This window comes from Eublepharis macularius, chromosome 2, assembly GCF_028583425.1.
Source record: "Eublepharis macularius isolate TG4126 chromosome 2, MPM_Emac_v1.0, whole genome shotgun sequence".
NCBI classification, from domain to species: domain Eukaryota; kingdom Metazoa; phylum Chordata; class Lepidosauria; order Squamata; family Eublepharidae; genus Eublepharis; species Eublepharis macularius.
In genome coordinates this window covers 192,121,747-192,143,237 of record NC_072791.1, presented here as the reverse complement: position 1 = coordinate 192,143,237, position 21,491 = coordinate 192,121,747, and the positions used below count along the sequence as shown (strand labels likewise).

The window sequence follows — 21,491 nt, the reverse complement described above, 5'->3', positions numbered from 1 at the left end:
TATTTTAGAAGGAAGGAATATTATTTTCTGAACAAATAAACTTATTTGTCCCCAACTGCTGCAAAGCTAAGGGACGTGGAGCCCTCACTCCTGCTATTGCTACCAAAAATAAATACATAAATAAAATAAAAGGGCAAGCTGTTCTCTACATAATGGCATTTTTTGACTGTATGAAATATTTGGCTGCAAACAGTCACTTGACAATATTTGACCAGTCAACAGCATGACAATCTTTACAAAAGAGGAGTCAGTATACGGTCCGATTATTGTTTTTATACACTGCAGCAACACACACACATCCTGACCTGTGGCACTCCCAGCATTACTATTGTAGGAGGATTTCCCCCTCCTCCCAGAAACACCGGCATTTGCCAAGCAGATGGAACTAATGCTAGCTCCGCTTCTTCTGCAAGTGTAATGTTTGCTTAGGAAGTTGGGCAAAGTAGACTCTGCTGCCAAATTTGCGTGCAAATCCTTGTAACTTATAAAGCCAGCAAACAGTAATCCTATCACTTATTATGCAGACTGTACTTATTCAGCTCAGACCGTTTTGAGCGACAGTCCCAAGAGTTACAACTTCTCAAACCTTACCTAAGCAGAAGTGATTACTCTCCATTTCTTTAAGTGTGTGCGCGTGTACACATTTGAGGCAGCTTCTACTAAAGAATGACCTTTCACAACAGAAACATCTGCAATACAAGTTGGGCTCTTATTAGGAGATTCTGAGAAAGAGATTAAGTGGTGCCACTAAGAGTAAGATAGACTATAATTTTGATCCAAAGCACTCCTGGGCTAGGCAGCTGGCTTTATTTTCCGAAGTATAGCAACTCAATGCAGTTGAGGACATCTAGCTGTAAACCTGCATGGGCCATATCACTAGAGAAGGCTCAACTAGATCAGCTAAAGAATTAAAGCTAAAACTGTTAAATACTAGCATGGATCACTGGTATCTCTTACAGGCCTGGATATATGCATCCCAGCCATCAATATCTTTTTTCACAACTATTACACATGTGGGGAAAAAAAATCTTGATGTACAGTTATCTAGTGTGATAAAACACATTTACTCACTAAAGAGCACTTACCGTTCCTGACTGTGGCATAGCAAACACATCAATCACTCTGACAGTGTAGTCATCAACAAATTCTCCAAGCATCAGCCCCATAACTTCCATGGGAACACCAGCACGACCATGTTTCAACATCTGGAAAGATCAACATTCTATTGATAACGTATTCCACGGTATGCTATGTCAGGGACACACACTTAATTCCCTAGTGCTTATTCTTTTTTCAATTACACATTCACAACTTTTGTGCTATAAAGCCACATGTATACGTGGCATTTACTGGGGGCAACTAATTTCCTCATGCTTTGCAAGCTTACTGATGATATTCCATCACACTTTGTATACACCAAGATAACAGAGATTCAAAATGTTGACTGAACACGTTCGCACTCACACAAAATAATGGAAACATAACAGATTGTACATACAGCAGTTCAGGTCTGAGAAGCCAGGTGACCCCAGAAAAAAATAAAATAAAAATAACCTTGCGCTTATATACCACTCTTCAGGACAGATTAGTACCACAATCAGAGCGGTTAACAAGTCAGTGTTATTATTATCCCCACAACAGACACTCTGTGAGGTAGGTGGGGCTGAGAGAGCTCTGAGAAGCTGTGACTGACCCAAGGTCACCCAGCAGGCTTCAAGTGGAGGAGTGGGGAATCAAACCTATTTCTCCAGATCAGAGTCCTGCCACTCTTAACCACTGCACCAAAATGGGGCAGGGGGAAGTGAAACATGGTTCAACACATTTTTTTCTAATAAATGTTTTTTAACAACATTATGTATGCAGACAACACTCAAAAGTCTACATAAATTACTTATTTTCTGATATGATGAGCAGAAATAAGCCTGTATTATATGAAGTGCTTTGTCCACCAACACTCAACAAACCACGTACTTACCTTCAAAAGGGCAAGAGAAGAGATGTAAACCTGTTCGGCTGTGTCAACGGCAGGTGCATCAGTAGGTGGCCCCTAGATAAAAAGGCAATGTAAGACCTTCCTTCTTGGCCCCATGATTTATTTTGTCAATAAAAAATGCTTTCTTTATAAAGTGCCACATATATACATTCCATTCTATCAGTAAGTTAAAACAGACACCAAAGACTAAGATATAAGAACACAGATCCATTGGACAGGGGATTTTCAGCTCTCTCTTTCAGCACTAGTCCCAACCCACCCCCAAAAGGATCACACCCAAAGAGCAAGGCGACACCCTCCCTTGTGTATGCAGAAGGGCTTTATGCACCCATGGGGATTGCTTTCAACCTCAGCCAAAGTTGATAGTGAACACTCGCCTATACAAACTTAGATTCTTCGCTTTAAATGGCCTCAAAGTCATTTGATTACTTAATCTAAACTATCTAGTCAGGATCAATAAAAAAGACTATGCAGGTGTTGTGCTGGGCAAAAATCTGTTGTCAGAGATGCAGGCTCTGCTTCAACCAAGGCTCTATTAGTGAGTCAAGTCTTGCAGGAAGGCTAACCCTTCCTCAGTGTTAATATCTCTCTAAAAATCTCCAGTTCACCAATTAACTACATGTTTCTTACAGTGGTGTGAATATAAATGCTGCTGGGCTAGCATGATTAACTGGCACCAACACAAACACAATTTCCCTTTGCTTCGCCAGTTTGCAGCTCAAGGAGGCTTGAAGAGAAAGGCTACGGGAGCACTTTGCAGATCCACTGGTGCAAGTGAGAGAAAAATGGACCTCCAATCCCTAGGCAGAAAAGCTGTGAACAAAATACTCTGCTCTTTGCTTCATGAGTAGCTAATAAAAAATTAGCACAATTGTCCCAGGTGTGAATGACGACTGAGGCCAGTTCTGTCTGTGTACTGCTCAAGTGCAGAATGCTGACTACAGCGCTTGAAGGTAAAAAAAAATAAATTATTCCCTTCCTGGAAAGCAAGGCACTTTCCGCAAACCATTTGTAACCCTACAGTAACTCCAGAGGAAATGCCCAAGTACATGTTGATCAAAGAAGATGAAGCCACAATAAGCAATTTCTTTAAAATAGCTGAACCCTGCTTCTCTCTCAAAAAAGTCAGCATACCTTAAAATAGCTACCCAGAAATAAATTAAGAACACACAAGTATGCTCAAAAGGTTTAGAAATTCAAAGCCACCTAAAACTGCATGTAAAACCAGCTCATCAATTGAAGAGCAACAACTGTATTAAGTAACTTGGGTTAAGTTCATCTATGTTATTTAAATGACAGCAAAGTCTGGTAGTAACAGGAAGGGAGTGTCAAAGAACTGAGCTATAATGAAGATGGCCCTGCAGACTGTATCATGCCAGGAACTGAGACTGAGTGCAGCCCCTCGCCCCCACCTGAAAATGTAATTGGTGAGCAAGTCTGTGTGAGGAAGGAGGTGTTTTGGGAAGCACCATGGGTTAGATTCAGTCCTTCCACAAATGGTGCAGAAAGGATGTTTGCCACCTTTTCACTACAATGTTGGTAGCTCTCTGAAAAGCTGTTTCTGAGGGTTAGCTACTCTTGGAAACTCTCTGGGATACAGCACGGGGAAGCCCCGCCTCAAAGGGAGAAGTTGGCAGAAATCCTCTTCCCACCTCTTGCATGAGAGGTTGATTCCTGCCAGTTCCCCATTCAAGAGACTGTTGAGGGATCAGGGAAATACAGATATTGGTCCTTCTTCCCAACAGCTTACCTAGCGGCTTGTCCTGTGCATTGCTGTAACAAAATAATTATTCAGGTGTATATGTAGCAGCAGATAATGCTAGACAAATACTCCTAAGATCCATGGGAAAAAACTTGGTTTTCAGCAGGAATAAAAAGCCAGACCAAGCGAACTTCTACAAACCTAATTTAAGTAATTCTGCAAGCATAACGAGGTCTGGATTATGTATGCTATGGCTTCTGACTGTTGTTCACAACTCTAGATTTTCATTGTGCCCAATAAATCAACTCACCTTCTTTAGGATGTTAATTCCTTCGCCTTACCAGTTCCAGTCTCCTGTTATATTCTTTCCTTTCCTAAAATTTCCCATCAAATCCAATTTTGCTTCCTTTTCTTTCTGCTACACCTATATTCTCTTCCAATACTTCCATGCAGATTATAATGGCAAGTTACGTTACTCACCCCATTTTATCCGCTATTCTTTCTACCCACATGCTACAAGAACCATTTTCACAGTTTCCTAAAAAGGCTCAAGATTCCTACCCAATATTCTGATTGAGTTTAATTCTAGTGAAGTAAATGGCACACAGTCACTGGTAATCCAGAGTACACTTATTACAATTTTTTGTTCTGCTGCCTGCTCATACTTCAAAGCCATTGCTGATATACTCCACTAGCCTGCGTGCTGTTCAAATATTATGCATTTTTGCCTAAAAAGGAGTAACACTTTCTGCCCTCTAGGCCCTTACACCTCGCTTCTGTGCCCTCACTGGTATTCACAACATCTCTTAATTTATCTGTAAATTGTTAACACACAAACATATGCCATTCCCTCTTCTGGATTATTAAAAAAAGCTAAATTAGATGATCTCTAAGGTACTTTACAAAGCAGAGCTCAATGCATTCAACCAGTTCTAATCAGGCTCTGTATGTCCTACTCCCAATTAGTCTAAATCAAAGAACTACTATATCTGAACTACTACTAAATGTAACAAAGTCTGTCAATATGATTACTTCTGTCATCTGGATAAATCACGATCTTTATTTTAGAACCATATTTGTTACATCTCTATATGCAATTGCAATCCCATGTTCATATAAGCAGTCCTAGGAACTTTCATGATGACTGCTTGACGTTAAATGGCTTAAGGGCGATAACGACGACCTTGGTTGTCTGTAGTTGATGTAAATATTTTGGAATTCTGGAGAAGCATCTAAAACCAAATGTAACAAATCAGTGTTCATCTTAATGAAAATGAGCATCTGAAGGCCTCTCTCTCATGCTCTCACACCCTCGTCTTGTCACATGCCGATCAGATATTGAAGCCTTCCTAGATGCCAACCAACCAGGCTGGAGTGATATCCAAACCAGATAAAATGACAAGTGTGTCCTTTTGTATAGAAACCACAATTCCAAGTCAGGATTCAAATGTGATACAGAACCCCGATTTGTAGACAACAGTTTGTCACTCCCTATTCAGATGTCATGGCAAGCAATGGGACCTGGAAGTTTTCACTATATAAACTGTGTGAGAAGAGAGGGGCAGGGAGGGAGGGAGTGTGCCAGCTGGAAGACTTTCATTTTCCCCTAACAAATAATGATTATGAGAATGCAGCCCATGTGTAAACAAAGACAGTCTCATGTAAAAAAAACGAATTACCATAGTAAAGAAGCAAACCCCCTTTCAACCTGGCTCTTCAGCCCCATACTATACTTCCTTAACTGGGAATAAGTCTCAACTAAGTAGGAGAACCGTAATCGCAGGTTAAGTGTGCATAGAATTGCAAACACAGAAAGAACATAGGAACACACACAAAGATGGCTTCTACAAAATCAGACCGCTGGTTCCTCAAAGTCAGCACTGTCTACTCAGAATAGCAGCAGCTCTTCAAGATCTTGGAGGTCTTTCACATCACCCACTACCTGCTCCTTTTAAGGGGAGATGCTGGGGACTGAACCTGAGATCTTCTACATGCTGAGCAGATGCTTCACAAGAAGATGCTTCTCCTTCAAATTAAACCCAAGAGTGCTGAGTTTAGAGAACATCTCGTGCAAGCTGCAAGCATACTAAGATCTGTATCATGGCCATCTCCACTGCACTCTCCCGTGCATACCTGTAAGCTTATTGCTATCCAAAAGTGTTTATATGTGAATCTTAAACTGCTAGGCAACCTTGTGGTCGCCCCCTTCTTAAACACCCAGTAACATCCATGAAGGTGCAGAGAGCCTAAATTATGTTCGGTTACAAATCAAACCTCATCTACTAGTGAACCAACCACAAAAGGTGATAGAAAGTAAATATACTCCCCCCCCTAAACCAGATGCATCAAATTCCTTCTTTCCAGATAATTCCCTGGAGAATGAACGGGCTAACACCACCACTAAAACATAATCTGAAATATAATCAGGCTTTTAAATTTTGGTTCTTTATAACCAACATTTACCATAACAACAAAAGCAAAACTTCCTTTTTTAATGAAGATGTTTTGCATCCAATCCATACAAAGATTTAAAAAACCAATCAATCCTGGTTATACTTTTTAAAGAGAAGAAACAGATGCTTCTTCCTGACTAAACTGACTGCAAGTGTTAGTCAGTGAACTGACCTGCCTGCAGGGCAATCATATCAGCCGTAAGCTGTATCAATCATTTCTTTTAAGCCGCTGCTTATTAGCGAGTGCAGGATTTAAGGTAGACTCGTACTATTAAAAGCCAGTTCTTTTTAAATCAGCTTTTAGTGACATAAAATGTTTCCAAAATTCTCAGAGAGAGGGGGAAAAGATCAAATAAGCAGCTCATGAATCAAATGAGGTTAAAATGAGACGCTACTTTTCCTCGGGAGCAGTCAGACATGATCCAGTTATAAAAGCTGTGACTTTTACTTGGGCAGCCCTTGTTGACTAAGTGTTAAAAAAGGCATTTGCCATTATAACAGCATAAAAACTAATGCCTCAAAGTGTTATCTACTCAGGCCTTTTAGCAAATTTGTTAACACTTTTAGGTATATTACTCCACCTTTCTCTTAGTGTGAACTGGTATCAATTATTTAGCCAGTTTTATTATGTTATTAGAATACCTGCTGATTAATCATGAATCAAAGTGTCATTTTAGAGCAATGCCCTTCACTTTCATTGAGTGCTTCTTTAAATGTAAATAATGCATTCAACACAACTACAAAAATGAAACTTATTTAACTAGGAAGAATTATTTGAGAGTTTAATTTGTACGCCCCATGACCACAAAACTACAAAGGATTTTAAAAACTATTTTTATACTGCTAAAGAAAAAAACCAGGGCAATCAAAAATAGTTTTTTGGGGGTGGGGGGACCAAGGCAGATGTGCCCCATAAATGATTTTCTGCAACTATACTAAATCCTCATGTAAGAGGGTTAGATCCAACGCCAACTCCAACCTTTATGTTCACAATTAAACCCACTTTAAAATATAAATGCCACAAAACATGCATAAGCAAATGTACAACAATCCAACACTGTCATGTTTATTCTTACCCAGCAAAGTAAAAAAGGAACCTTTTAATACTTAATTTTGTGAGTATTAAACAACTAGTGTGAAAAACAAGATGCATGTAAACTATTTCTACTGCCTCTGCTTCAATGACTAGCTGAGACAACCTGTTATAGGAGGTGTTAATTGGCAATAGGAGTGCAAGTCAGAAGCATGTTCCCCATCGTCCTAACCCAGCAAGGCTAGGTCATTAAAGTGGAAATGAATTCTTTCATGCTGACTTAACTCTTGGAGTGCAGATTTTCAGCTGTTACACCTAGAGACAATTGAGAGAATTTTAAAATGTGTGTTACTTTAGATGGAAGGGGAGGAAAAACCATTTGCCTCCACACACACACCCTCCCTCATTATGTAGTGTTCGTAGGTTATATTTTATTATTCACTGTGTACTGGATATATTTTTTTTCAAATGGCTATGGGATCATGCACACTTTCTGATATGCAGAATTACAACTAAGACAATATACATATATTTTAAGAGGTATGTAAGGCAGGAGGACGAGACAACCGGCTCTTCTAAATGACGGCAGAATCCAATTCAAAATTTGTGTTTAACCTTGTAGCTAGCTTTATTTACTGCTGAAACCTTGAACATGCCTAGATTTGTGTTTTTTTCCTACACCAAAGCAGGCAGCTCTGGTAATTAGAGGAGACAGGAGGAATCTTGAGCAGTATCTTCTGAGAGCTCTACCTTATTTTATAAAATAGGATATACTGTACTTGTGGCTATCACCAAAATATGAAGCTTAGATGCAATACACCCTTTGAAATAGATGCTTTACTATTACTACAGTCTCTCATTCAGAAACTGCTCCTTGTAAACACAAACTGTTTTCTTTTGCCAGAGATATATCCATCTTGCTAGAAACTTACACTGGTGTTCTCTCCCATCCAGGGACATCTACACCAGAGGTCTCCAACCTTTTTTAACCTGTGGGCACCTTTGGAATTCTGACACTGGATGACGGGTGCAGTCACAAAATGGCTGCCGCAACAGGGAGAGCCATCCACAAAATGGCTGCCACAAGAGGCAGAGCCATCCACAAAATGCCAGGGAGTGAGGCCATGCATAACTCTAATTTTAACTCTTCAACATTTCAGGTAGAAGCTCTACTTAACAGGATGCCTTTTAAAATGGACATTGTTTTAAAATATTTTCTTGTACACACATTCCTTATCTTCAGCCGTATAGTGAGGATTCTTGTGCTCTGGTGGCAGGTACTGCTGAAGTCACTTTTTAAAAACCTGCATAGCCAATCAGATCTCCAATGAGAAGCCCTGTTCAGCAAAAAACCCAGCTGTCCCCATCCACTTTCTAAAAACACTTGATGGGTGCCAGGAAAGGCCTCACACTGAGGAACACTGATCTACAATACAGCCAACGTACCATCCTGATTCCCAGAAGGCAGTGAGTCCTGCCCCACATACCTCAGGGAGTCAAGGTTTTAAGGCATCAAAAATTCATTCAGTTCTATTAAAAAATATTAGAACTATAGAATAATCTGACAGCCTAAGCTCAATGAGAAGTGAAATAAGTCCTGCTAAAGGCTATCTGCAGAGGTTGTTGGCATATATGCAATTATATGAGAATTTACTACCGAAACACCATTTTAAAGAGGAAGCATTACCATGGGCTGAAAATATCTGGTCAGTTAGTGATAATGAATGTCTTGCAGAATAAGAAAACCAAGAAGAACAGCAAAGATTTGTGGTTTCAACAATTTAAGCTCCTAGACGTGGTTTTGTCACGTAACTGTATCAGAAGCACGCATTTGTGCAGAAGAGGCTTTTATGACGCTTAAAGAGCAAATGACTTGGGAAGTTTTTACAATACTGATTGTGGGTAATCTTATAAAACCAGTGAGATTTTAGTAATTTCCTAGCCCGAATAACCCGAGAGAAATAACAGACACAATTCATATTGATTAGAAGTGTACTTATGCAAAAGAAAACTTTTAGTCTTGGGGAGGGGGCTAAACAACCTGATCTGAGGAAGTGTCAGTGGTTCCCCAGTGGGATATGACATGATATATTTTCTAAACTTAAGTGAAAGAAAAAAAGCTGTCCACAACCTCCCTCCTTTAAAAATGGCTGTCAGATGCTGTATTCATCTGACTCCAGACTCAAAAAACAAATTTGCTGATTCTTGTATACATATCACTGTTCAGATAATTTAAAATGTATGGGGTGTGCAGGAGCCATAGCTCAGTGGTAAAGCATCTGCTTTGCATGCAGAAGGTCCTAGGTTCAAACTGCAGCATCTCCAACTAAAAGGCTCAGGCAGCAGATGACATAAAAGACTTCTGCCCAAGACTCTGGAAAGCTAATGCCAGTCAGAGCAGATAACTGATGCTGACAGCTTCAGTGTAATTTATGTTATTTAGGGCATTTTTTATCCCACTTTTCTTACCAGCGCCCACAGAGGTTCCTATGACTTCAGGAGGCAGATACAACATTTCTGCACATTCACCCAATACTTAGCCAGAGTTGTACCACGGTTTTGACAATGGCAAGTGTAGGCCCATGCTAAAATGGCAGAAGAAGCGAGTGGCAGGAGACCTGCTCCCTTTCTTCCTGTGATGAACAGAATGGGAGCTATGTACACTCAATTCCCCTCTTCTCTCTTCGCTAGAAAAGAGCTGTGCCTGGGCAAGGTGTGCAGTCCAATCATCTGCCTGTTTGCTCATAAGCAAGCCCAATAGACTCCGAAATATATCACACTGAATTACATGCACCTGTGACCAATGCCATAAAGTCAGATCTGGGTCACAGGGGATAATGGTATCTTTACTGGTAGTAAGTCTGTTAGCTACAACTCCACAACCAAAGCCCTTAAAGAAAGAAGATCCAATGCAAGTCTTGGACCACAAAAACTTGCTTATAGTTTTTTTTTAAAAAAAACAACAACAGATCATTAACCTGTCATTACAATGCCCGTGAAAGAACACTAGACTGTATTTAACCTCTAAATACGCTAGATCAGCACATTCAACAGGATTTTTAGATCCGTGGCAGGTCTCTCAACTGCTACAGGTTTTATCAATGAGTTCTAAAAATAAAAAAGGAAAGAGCTTCTACAGCATCAAGCAGTGCAGTACTTGAAACCTCTTTCAAAGTGACAGTTTTCAAGTGCCATGTACAATGCCCTAATCTGGAAGTGTCCCAGCTAACCCATCTGATCAACAATTTCACAGATGGAAGCACTTGATGGCTAATTGGCAAGCCCATTATTCAAACAAAATAGCTATTTGCAATTCTTGCGTCTTTATTTCCAGTTGAAGTGCTAACACGTCTAAGAGACAGGTCACCCTTCCCCCCATGGTCCTTGTAAAAAAGGAATGGTCTACCTTGACGCCTATTCCCACAAGACCCAATTTAAAAGAATCTTGCCAAAGTTGCCACAAGCAAATTGAAAGAGATGCTGTGTTCCGTATTCAAGGACAGACTCTCGGCTGGCGTTTCAGTTACTCTTTTGAGGGCTGTATACAGTGTTACTCTGGGTTATTTACCCACCCACCCGCATCATCATGTCACCAGCTGTCAATGCTATTGTGCACTAGAAATGACATTTTGGAATTCAGAAAAGGAAGTGAAGCAAGAGCAAATGTTTCATTTATATTAATACATTTAGAAATGCAAAGTCTTTAGCCAACAAAAAGTAACTGCATAGCTGAATCCAGCAGTCCAACTAGAAAGTCCCTACATATTTGCCTTGAAGGTGAAGGACGCCAGCAGACACAGCCATGTGAGAGCAAGGGAGTTTCATTATAAGAAACATCGGACTTGTTTAAGAGGCTTGGGTTCAATTCTCTGCATCAACAAACACTACCAGTGGATGTGAACATGCCCTGCCTCAGCCCAAGCTGTGCCATCTGAAAAGATGGTTGTTATGAGAAAAAAATATGGAGTGTGTGTGTGTGTGTGTGTGGAGGGGGTATTAATTTTATCATCTTCTGGAACAGAATTAATGGAATTGTTCCATGATAGCTCAATGTTACAATTGGCCAAGTTTAAGGAAACATTTCACATTCCAAATTGTTTACTCAGACTTTTGGGCCAAGTGAATCCAACAGACATCTTTAAAGGGTATTTTTAATATTCTAATAACCATGTCATTCTAATAAGTATGCAGAAAAATTCAGCATATTTGTGACAGCTATGTATGTATCAAGACTGAAAATTTATATCATACAAAAATGACACAAGGCTCTCGAAGTGACAAGTTGGATACATATATTAATATTATGTTAAGATGTCTAAATGTTTTAAGACATTTTCTCTGAATGTCCAGGGGAGGAACAAACAGGCCATGCTAAGTCATGCTACACAGTCTTATAAATTTAGTTCCATGCCAGCTGCCTATTAAGGTAGGGCGATTTATTTATCTGGATGCTAAATGTTGCCTTCCGTTCATCTGAAGCCCAATTTAGATACTCTTTGCCCCCCCCCCCACATGATCATTGGTGAGACAGTGCGGAGCCACTGTTAGGCCGGGCCGGCAGTCCAGCAAGGACCATATAAAGATGCTAGCTGTATGAACCGTTATCTTCACATGGAAGGTAAACATGTGGCAGCTAAACTTCCTGGTGCAAATGACAGAAGCCATGAGCTATACTCACATGGCTTCTGGAAGCACATACCTACACACAATCCTTGCTAGGCTACCAGCTGCTCTAGCAGCTAGCCATCTGGGAGTCCAAATGTGTATGTACTGGGCCTTGGTTTAGTCAAACCAGGCGACAAGGACTATGGAAGCTTTTACAAGCCACTAGAACAATTATAAAACTTTAGCTATACTTAAACAGCAGTTTCCACGTTCTTTTTGTGAAAAATTCATCTTGTAATCTGTAAGAAAGGCCAGTGAAGATCTCCATAGCAATCAGTAATAATGGCCTCTCTCAACTTGCTGGAAATCATTGCTAATTTCATACTCCACAGAGAGTCCCATAAATTTCTATCAAGCAGCATCCTACACCAAACACAACCTATCAGGATCTTTATTTAAATAGTTTTCCAGTATTCCATTTCTTAGCTAAATGATATTTTGTAACTTTCTCCCCATTCTCATCCCCATCTCTAGCAGTGAAGTTCGGATGAAATTCAATAGGATGCCCAGCTCTCAAGTCTTACATGAAACTGGCATACATGGATTCCAGAGGCATTTCTCCTAATTTCTCTCTCTGTACCAATGAAGGCTTATTGCTATCAGCCATCTTTATGATTTGGCATATCTGCCTTATTCAGTATAGAACACGTTACCAGATATGACAAAATATGTACCAGGTATGACAAAATACAAGTGGGAACCCGCATCTCATTTCCCTTTCCTATTATTTCCTTTCTCTTCCCTGAAAAACCCCGTAAGCATCTCCTTTTTCTGCCTCCTTCTCTCCTTCCCACCCAACTAATCTACCTTTTATCTGTCCTCCCATCTTCAGCTGCATTTATTATATTTATTTACTAGATTTATACCCCACCTTTACCCACAATGGGCACCAAAAGCAATTTATAGAATTCTCCTTTCTTCTATTTTATCCTCAGAACAACCCTGTGAACAGGGGAAGAATAGAAGCGAAAAACCCTGGGAAAGGGCTTCTCCCTCTGCCCACCCTTGGGCTGGGTGCTTCCTCACTTGAATTGCACGAGCCAAACTGGCCGCTGGCAGCACCTCTCACGCAGACCATGTTGGGCAGTGGCACTGCCTGTCTCACCTTGTGCAGCCTCTTCGTCCTTGCCTCACACGAGGCTCAGGTTGGGCACTGCCTGTCCTGCCTTGGGTGAGTGGGGCACCACCTCCCTCACCTCAGACAGGCTTTTTCTGGCTTACACAGGACCCAGTCCTTTTGTCGCAGGGCTAGCCTGGCCCATGGGAGGCACCCCAGCGCTCTTAATGGCCAATCTATCCCTGCCTGTGAAATAAATTAGGCTGAGAATGTGTAACTGGCTCAAGGTCACCCAGTGAATTTCACAGCAGAATGGGGGTTTCAAAGTCCTTCTCTGAAACTCTAAGCACTACACAACACTGACTACTGTAGGGTGGCTGCTGTTGAACAGTAGCGGGCAGCTGGGCATGGGTAAGTCATGCAAGTTGTGTTGTAGCAAGATGTCCAGTGATTGCTGGCAAGCCTAGCCTTGAGGAGTCCCCCTCAAAGGCCAAAACAGCCCTGGAAAGGGCCCTGTCCCCTCCCCCTGCCTTTTACAGAGATGCTGGCAAAACTGTTGTGGTTGCCTAGCGAAGGTCATTTATCAAAGCTACAGGTGCTCCTTTTATCATTTTTGGTTTTTTAAACACCCCCTCCATGTATTTTTTTAATTTCAGATTTTTCTGCAAACCTGGGGCTTTTAAAAGATTTTGTAGAAATAGTTGTCTTGTCACTTCATACTTCTAATCTCCGGATTTAAGCATCCTCATATTTGACTCGGTTGAGAATGAAATATATTCATGACTGATACAATAAACCAGGCATCAACTATTTAGTTTGAAGGCACCTGTTTCTGCGATCTGGCTACAATATATCTAGACTATCTTGTTCAGGGAACTGGTCCCATAGACTGAACGATTTCCAAGGGAGTCTTTACCTGGAAATTAAAATAAGATGGATAAGCTGGGACCAATTAATCCTCTATCTTTATTTATAAAACAAATACAGATTTTCTTTAAATGGGCAGAACAATGGGGAACAGTACCAGAAAATAAAGATGGCATATTATGCAGAAAGCACTGAAGATCCTATTTCATACCGGAAGTTGCCCTAATAGTCCTGTATACAAAAGGAAAAAGGTTGAAATTTAAAAGATGTGAATATGTTCTTAATCATGGCAGATAGCGTTCAGGATTGCATGGCCATCACCATGACACTGAATGTGTCATGAGGTCTGCTCAAACAAACGGCAATGTATGAATGAGATTCTGGAACAGTCATCGGTGACTAACCCAGAAAGATTTTATTTATAACAAGTTCTTTGTACTTCTCTTTGCATGGCAGATCAAATTTTGCTAGTACATCGGGCTTTAAACATGATGCTGTGTGACAACTAGAGTGATCTTACATGTTCATCTGTGGAGCACTATAAAGTTCTATTATGTTTCAGCTCAGCTCTGGGCAATCATAGACACTACTGTATCTGAAGAAGGTGGCTTTTATTTTCCAAGGAGCATCCCACAAGAGACTGACTTTCTAAGATATGACAGGATTCCACTCTCCGCTGTAACAAACTACCATGCTACTAAGCATACAATCAAAAGTATACAGCACTGGAGGGTTTTTTTTCTTTTATAGTTACTGCATTTCAAACTTACAATTATGTGAGTACGCTGCTGAAACCTTTTCAATTAATGTAAAGAGACTCCAGCAACTATAACATCAAAAATACATCAAAAAGCTGAATACTAACCTGTCCCAGACCAGGCATGCCTCCACCAAGTCGAAGAAGTCTATCCATATTTTCTAGAAAAACAAAAAGAAAACATACCTAGACTCTGATGTGTTTACTGAGTTGTTCTCTATATAATTCACCTTCAGTCACTCAGTATGTCAAAAATATTGGTAGTAATTACAACACAACATCAGACTTCCTGTTAATTAACACCACATATTAATTCAAGAAGCTGTCTTCCATGCTAATTAACAACCTTAGTTTAGCTACATAGGTTTTGGGTTACCCCCAGTTTTGAAAATAGACAAGTATTTCTTGTTATAATATGAAAAAAGAAGAAGTTTGCAATCATTTATTTCCTCCCCAACCACTTACCTGGGGGGCGGGAAATCTGCATACAAAAGTAAAGAAAATTCATTACCATTAGTTTTCTTCAATTTGTCCTGAGCACATCAATATAAAAATAATTCAAAAGTGAAGATTTTTAACATCCTCATTAGTAAGTTCTGTGCTAATTAACTTACAGCTTGTCAGTTATCATCAAAACTGCATGTGAAAGACGCTGAACAGATTATAGATTTCTGAATTAGCATCAAAAGCTTTTTTAATGAACTCATTACACCAAAGGAACACTGTAAAGTAAACATTAAATGCCTTTAGTTAAAGTAATAAGAGCTATACCATCAATTCTCTGCATTCCAAATTGTGTTAAATATGGAATGCTGGAGAAAGGCTAAGCCACAAACACTGTGACATTTGTTATTTTGCTTTAACATTAACATTTTCAGCGATGACATGTTACTATGAGTTCTTGAAATTCAGAATATCTTAAGTAGCAGCATACCTGCATAAGTGATAGTCTGAATTGCTGCTTAAGTACTGAAACCCAGAGCTTACCAGAATCCAGTCCCAGAACACCAAGCCATACACTGCCACAGCCGTACAGTGAAATCCTAAACTCCAGTTTAAGCCCTCTGAGATCAGCAGAGGCCTGAGTGTGCGTGCATTACTTCAGGGCAGTGATGTGGGTTTTCTGGGAAAATCTGAATTGATTTCAATGGGCTTAGACTGGAGTAACTCAAGCTTAGGATTTCCTTGATAATCTCTTTCTCTGCACTTAGTATCAACAGAAATCATCCACATACTTGAGTGTGCATACGAATTACTTCAGGGCGGTGATGTGGGTTTTCTGGGAAAATTTGAATTGGAAAAATGACCAAAAAATATAATTTAAATGTGTAATTTAAAAATTCAAATAGTGTTAGCAAAATTTAAATAACGTTAGCAAAAGAAGGTCTGGATCATGTACAAGCACTGGGGTTTGTCCGCGCTCCATATTCCACATTTAGACCATCTAACAAGATTGATTTGCAGCACAACAGCCCTGATAACTATAGATAAACAGACCATATTTGCATACATGGGATGGAGAACTTTCCATGGAAAAATATAATGGAGGATTTTCCACATGACTTTTCAGGGATGTTCAGCTCTTAGCATCTCTTCAAGTACTCTCTATATCGTGATGGGGCTTAAGGAGGAAATTTTAGGTTCTTTATATACATGTTTCTCAGCTATCTATAAGATGGCTAAGAAACAAAACCATGAAAATACTTTTAAGGCAAGTTTCTTTGAACTTCTGGCCAAGTACACTAACAGCCCAATTCTGAGGGGGGGGAGGGGAAGTGCTCAGCAAGCTAACCAGGGGTCGGCATATCCTGACTTACACTAGCATAACCCCCCCCCCCCACGAGGACGCCTGGCCATGACCGGGTGCAGGCATAAGTGCGGTATGAGCCCCTGGGCCAGCGCCCGGGGGGGGGGGGGCTAGGGGGCAGGGTGTGAGTTAGTCAGCTCCCTAAGCCATTTTGGACCCAAGCATGCTCCCAACAGCAGCATAAAATTGTGCTGCTAATAACGGCAGCATAGCCCATAGGTGCCCATTGTTAGGGAAAATAATAATAATAATATTTGATTTATATACCATCCTTCAGGACAATTTAATGCCCACTCAGAGCAGTTTACAAAGTGTGTTATTATTATCCTCACAACAATCACCCCGTGAGGTGGGTGAGGCTGGGAGAGTCCTGAGAATCTGTGACTGACCCAAGGTCACCCAGCTGGCTTCAAGCGGAGGGGGGAGGAATTGAATCCGGTTCTTTAGATTACAGTCCCGCTGCTCTTAATCTCTACGCCAAACTGGCTCCCTCTGCCATCCCCATACCTGGCCCCACCCAAGCTGTTTAGCAGAGCATAGGATGCCGACTACCATGGGAATCAATCTGATTGCTGCCCTGAGGCAGCCAAGGCCCCTCCCTGGTAGCCAATCAGCCCCCCCCCTACATAATCTGTGGCTAGAATGGCTGTGGCTCCAAGTAGCTAAGGACATGGTCGGAGGATCTGCCTGAGAGCCCTCTGCCATGGGGACTTAGAGAGCGAGGCAGGAGAGAGTACTCATGACGTTGGGGCAAGAGTTAAGAGGGGGAACTTAGCAAAATTCAGGGCATGCCTTGCACTGACACACGGGAGGAGAACTAAGTCCAGAATGGCTGCCTAAAACTGTCACCCAAGTTGCTTTACAGGTTTCTTGGCTCCTGAGTCCTGGCTTGAGGAGAGGTAAGCGACCACCAACAGATAAGAAGGAGCTGAGGAGCCCACTGTCTGGCTTGCTTGTTCACACTGGCCTCCCTTTCCCCCCTTATTGGCGCTCCACCTCTGCAGATAAGGCTTGCTGGGAAGAACTGCGGCCTCTGCCCACAAGCTGGCATGGACCAGGCCTACCAAAGAGGCAGATGCCTGAGAAACTGTGCTTGACACAGCTGTTGAGAGGAGGCTTCCAGTAGCCCACGCAGGGCTCCATTCAAACTCCCTCAGCCGGGCTCCCCCCTCAGGTGGAGGAGGGAGTGTGGCTGCGGGTCAGGGTGACTGGGTGCTCGCTCTCACGACTCCTTGTCGACAGCGGGCACACATCCACTTGACTGTCTCCCTCACAGGCTGATAAAGCAAGGGTCCACTACCTACCCGTGGAAAATATTAATATGGAATATAAATATTATTAATATGGAATATAGCTCTTTTTCAAATAAAGTGCTCAGGTGCAATAAATAGTTTATTTATTTGATTTATAGTTCGCTTTCCCTGCAAGCAGGCTCAAGACGGGTTACAACAATAGGTAAAAATACAAAGAATAAAACAGTAAAATCACAAATCTCAAAAATATACATTTCAGTAAATCAAAATCTCAACAGTTCCCCAATGAAAGGCAGAAAGCCGCCTGCTGTTTGACCTCCTCAGCAACATGCATCGCCCGAACTCTCCATTTGCTAAGATTCTACTTTGGCATCTCTGCTGGAGGTGGTGCACATCACAACACAGTTTGGCAAACCCGCTTAGATCTGGTGGGTCGTCCGGTCATTGAATCCTGTCCTGCTTAAATCAAGACGCTTTAGCCGAGGCTAAAGTTATCAGTTCTAAAGCAATATATATTCTATCCAATAACTCTATCCTATGATCAATACAAACAATTACTGATATACATTCAAAATATTGGTGGCCATAAACAATAATTACCAAACCATTTTCCTAAAACTGGCAGGCACTATAATAAGACCTTGCAGTCCAAACAATACTAGTCACCAGAGGTAAACAATTTGCTACACAGTTCCTAAGGAGAGGTTGTCTTCTGCTCCTCTGTAGCACTGTGGCCGAATCTTGTCCTGCTCCCAGGAGGAAAGTGTAAAGGTAAATGGTCTACAATGCTGGTAACCCCCTTCTCTTATTATAACACAGGTCAGTGGAGGAATTAGTGCAGAAATAAATGATCTGACTCCCAAGAAGCAAGAGGTAAATGATGTACAAATCAATCTGTTTGATGGGAATAACCTCTCCCTTTCTATATTGTAGATTTGCAAGAGTGCTGATGATCCAGCAAAGTCCGCCTGATGAGATACTAGCAGGAATTTCTCATTTCGTGCCTTGGCATTGCTCTGCTGCCAGAAGGATCAGGTGTCCAGTAGCACCTCGGAGGCTCCAACCCCATACAGCTCCCATTCCCTGCTAGAGATGGGCACAATATGATCCCCCCAAAAACATGATAATGGCGATCGCGCAATCGTGACTCAGCGGATCGTGATCGGCCATGGCCAACGATCCAGCGATCGGGAGGGGGCTCGGATCGGGAAGCCAGACACTCAGGCGCCAGTAATCTATTCCCGGGGCAACGGAGCCAGGGGAATGCCTGAGCTGTCTGTCGCCCTGGAAACTCGAATGGAGCGCCCAGCTTTCCTTGATCAGCAGGGCTTCCTTCCAACCATGGAGCAGCAAAGCAGTCACCAGTTGGGAGAAGACACCCAGGGGAGGGAGGGGGAAGGGGGTGTTCTGTAGCCATGGGTACTCCAATCTCATCCCTGCAAACCCCGATAGGCAGTTCTGACGGCCAAACACAGATGGCCAAACACAAACACAGATGCTGCCAGTATCACCCACCGTTCTTTTCTCGCCAGCGCGCTCCTTTTTGGCCTGGCGGGCAGGCACATGGGAGGTGCCGCCGGCGAGCGGCCAGACCCCCTGCCCCCTGAGGGGAGGCAGCTCGTCACCGTCTCCCCGTGCCCGCCGGGCCTGGTGGCCACCGCCAACACCCACCTTCCCACATAGCTGGGAATAGCAGCACACCCCGCTTTGGCCTCCACGATCCACGGATCGGGAACGGGAGATGATCGGTATGGATTGTTTAGTTGGGATCGTCACCGGCGCCGATCCACGATCAGCTGGATCGGCAATTTTTTTTGGAACGCGCCCATCTCTATTCCCTGCCTCAATTTTACTGCAGGCTGTGGGGCGGGACTTGTAGTGGTGCCCATGTGGGTACACCACAGAGGACTCTCATTCTCCGACAGACAGTGCTGCTGGTTTCTGATAAGCCAGGCAGAAGATGCTGTATGCGGGGCAGCGAGGTTGATGCTGGGAGGGGTGTGTGTGAAGTGTTGTCCTGGGATCTCTGGGACTCCTCCCCTGCGAGATCACTGTCCCTTTTGCTATTTACAGAGGCAAGGATGGGCTTTGGGAATCTGGCACATGGGATAGGATGACAGCCCCAGAGCCATTTCCCTGGTCCCGCAGGCCATCATTCCACTCTGGAGGACATCATCCCAGGATCAGGGCATGGCTCTCTGGATCCACCCCACATTCCCCTCACATCTTTGTGATGCAGTGATGTGCTTCAATGGATCCACAGCATGTCAATGGCCATTTGTCGCTCCCATCACATCCAATGGGCTTTTCAGCCTCTCCCGCAGTTTCCAATGGGCTATCTTGTGATTCGTTTTGGAACCCATCCTCCACTTGCTTCTAAGGAGCTGCCAAGACTTGGGGGGCTGATCCTGAATGCCAGGGGCTGCAGGTGCAACCCTCATCAGGTCCCACCGCTATCCTGGTCTAACTTTTCAAGGAGGAGGTGCATGTTTCTCAGAGCGGCGGCAGCAGAGTTTGCAAACAAGCAGAGCTTCAGCGGCCAGCCTGGCCCAGGCAATTATGGAGCATTCTCTCCTGGCTGTGTCTTGCTGGGCTCGGCCTGCTGGCGCAGCTTTCCTGCAAAAGTCCTTAGGGAGCGAATCAGTACCACCAAAGTTATGCGAGGGCGTGGGTGCCCAGTGGGCCTCAGAATTGGGCTGTTAGATATTCAGTGTAATTCAGGGGTCCAATATGCATGTGTGAATTCCAGCATGCACACAAAGCTACAACACACACACACACAAGCATGCTTCTACCAAGTCACACTCCAACATCTTTGTCTGTACAAAAACTCCTCCCACCACTGCTGCTCCATGCTATGTTAGTGTGAGAACTCCACATCAGGATTCATATAAAGCTTCTGAGCAAGCCTATTAACATCGAGATTTTGTTCATTTTCACTAGCTCAGCTCACACAGTGAGCTGATGAATCAAGCAACAAAAAGTTAATTAAACTTTGTAATAAAAACCAGAAGTGAAGCAACTGATGAGAATGGTGGTGCCATTAATTTCTCTACTTCACAAATTAAAAAAAATATTCAGAAAATAGTGTTATATGGCTGAGGTTACCATGTTGATGGTGGAAGGAGAGAAACCTGTTCTTATAACTTCTTGGTTGCTGGCTGCTCAGAAGACAGTAGTGTCAAGCATCCTAAGGAATCATTCTACGGTAGAGTAAGTCATGTTTCTTTCCCTCTGTCAACTTATGATCAGCTAACAGATAACCAGTAATGCTGGTCTGTTAGGTGAGATATAAGGACTGAACCAGAGATACCTACATAGCAGACGGCCAGCAAAGTTAGCAGTGATCACTTTTTTGAGGGACAGGGCATGCTCTATTAAAGCAGCAGTAAGTATACAACTTTTTCATGCAAACAGGGCTTCTATATCAGGATCAAGATAATGTGCTATTATCCGGACTACCTTTTTGGTGTAGGCTTGGGAAACGACAAAGTAGACCGCACTGCTCCTGCCCACCCTAGCAGCATTCCAAAACCAACGACGTTGTACACAAGCAGGCAGTGCAGAGGACGCTTTCCCAAATGTATTATGCCTGCGCAGCACAATCCACAACATGTCACATTTTAAAACAAGAACCTTGGGTTTGGATCCTATGGTAACCTTCCAATTCAGCAGCAGAAGCTCCTCTGACAGTGAAGAGGACAACTTCTGCCAATTCCTCCCTTCTGCTGCAGACCCCCAAATCTCCCCTCACAGACACTCTGCTCCTTCAGGTTTACTGACCCAAAGGAGCACAATTTGGGGAGGCAAAGAAGCACCAGTGAGAAGGTGGAAGGAAGGGAAGTTGACTCTACTTGCTCTGCTCAAGCCAATTGTACTCTGAGTCACAAGATCACAGATAAAC

The 21,491-nt window shown here is 42.5% G+C and overlaps 1 protein-coding gene across 2 annotated transcripts in view; it reads right to left on the bottom strand.

The window, feature by feature from the left end:
• PSMD14 (proteasome 26S subunit, non-ATPase 14) overlaps nucleotides 1-21,491 on the bottom strand; it is a 73,821-nt gene that overhangs the window by 43,963 nt on the left and 8,367 nt on the right. Inside the window, exons 1-4 of one of the 2 annotated variants that reach the window (XM_054971369.1) lie at nucleotides 14,993-15,007; nucleotides 14,636-14,688; nucleotides 1,976-2,047; nucleotides 1,086-1,205 (exon numbers count right to left, since the gene is read on the bottom strand). In XM_054971369.1, coding sequence (XP_054827344.1) covers nucleotides 1,086-1,205; nucleotides 1,976-2,047; nucleotides 14,636-14,683 — 240 coding nt within the window. In that variant the 5' untranslated portion in view covers nucleotides 14,684-14,688; nucleotides 14,993-15,007. Of the gene's footprint in view, nucleotides 1-1,085; nucleotides 1,206-1,975; nucleotides 2,048-14,635; nucleotides 14,689-14,992; nucleotides 15,008-21,491 lie in introns of those variants that run through there. The other variant, XM_054971368.1, reaches the window with a different exon arrangement.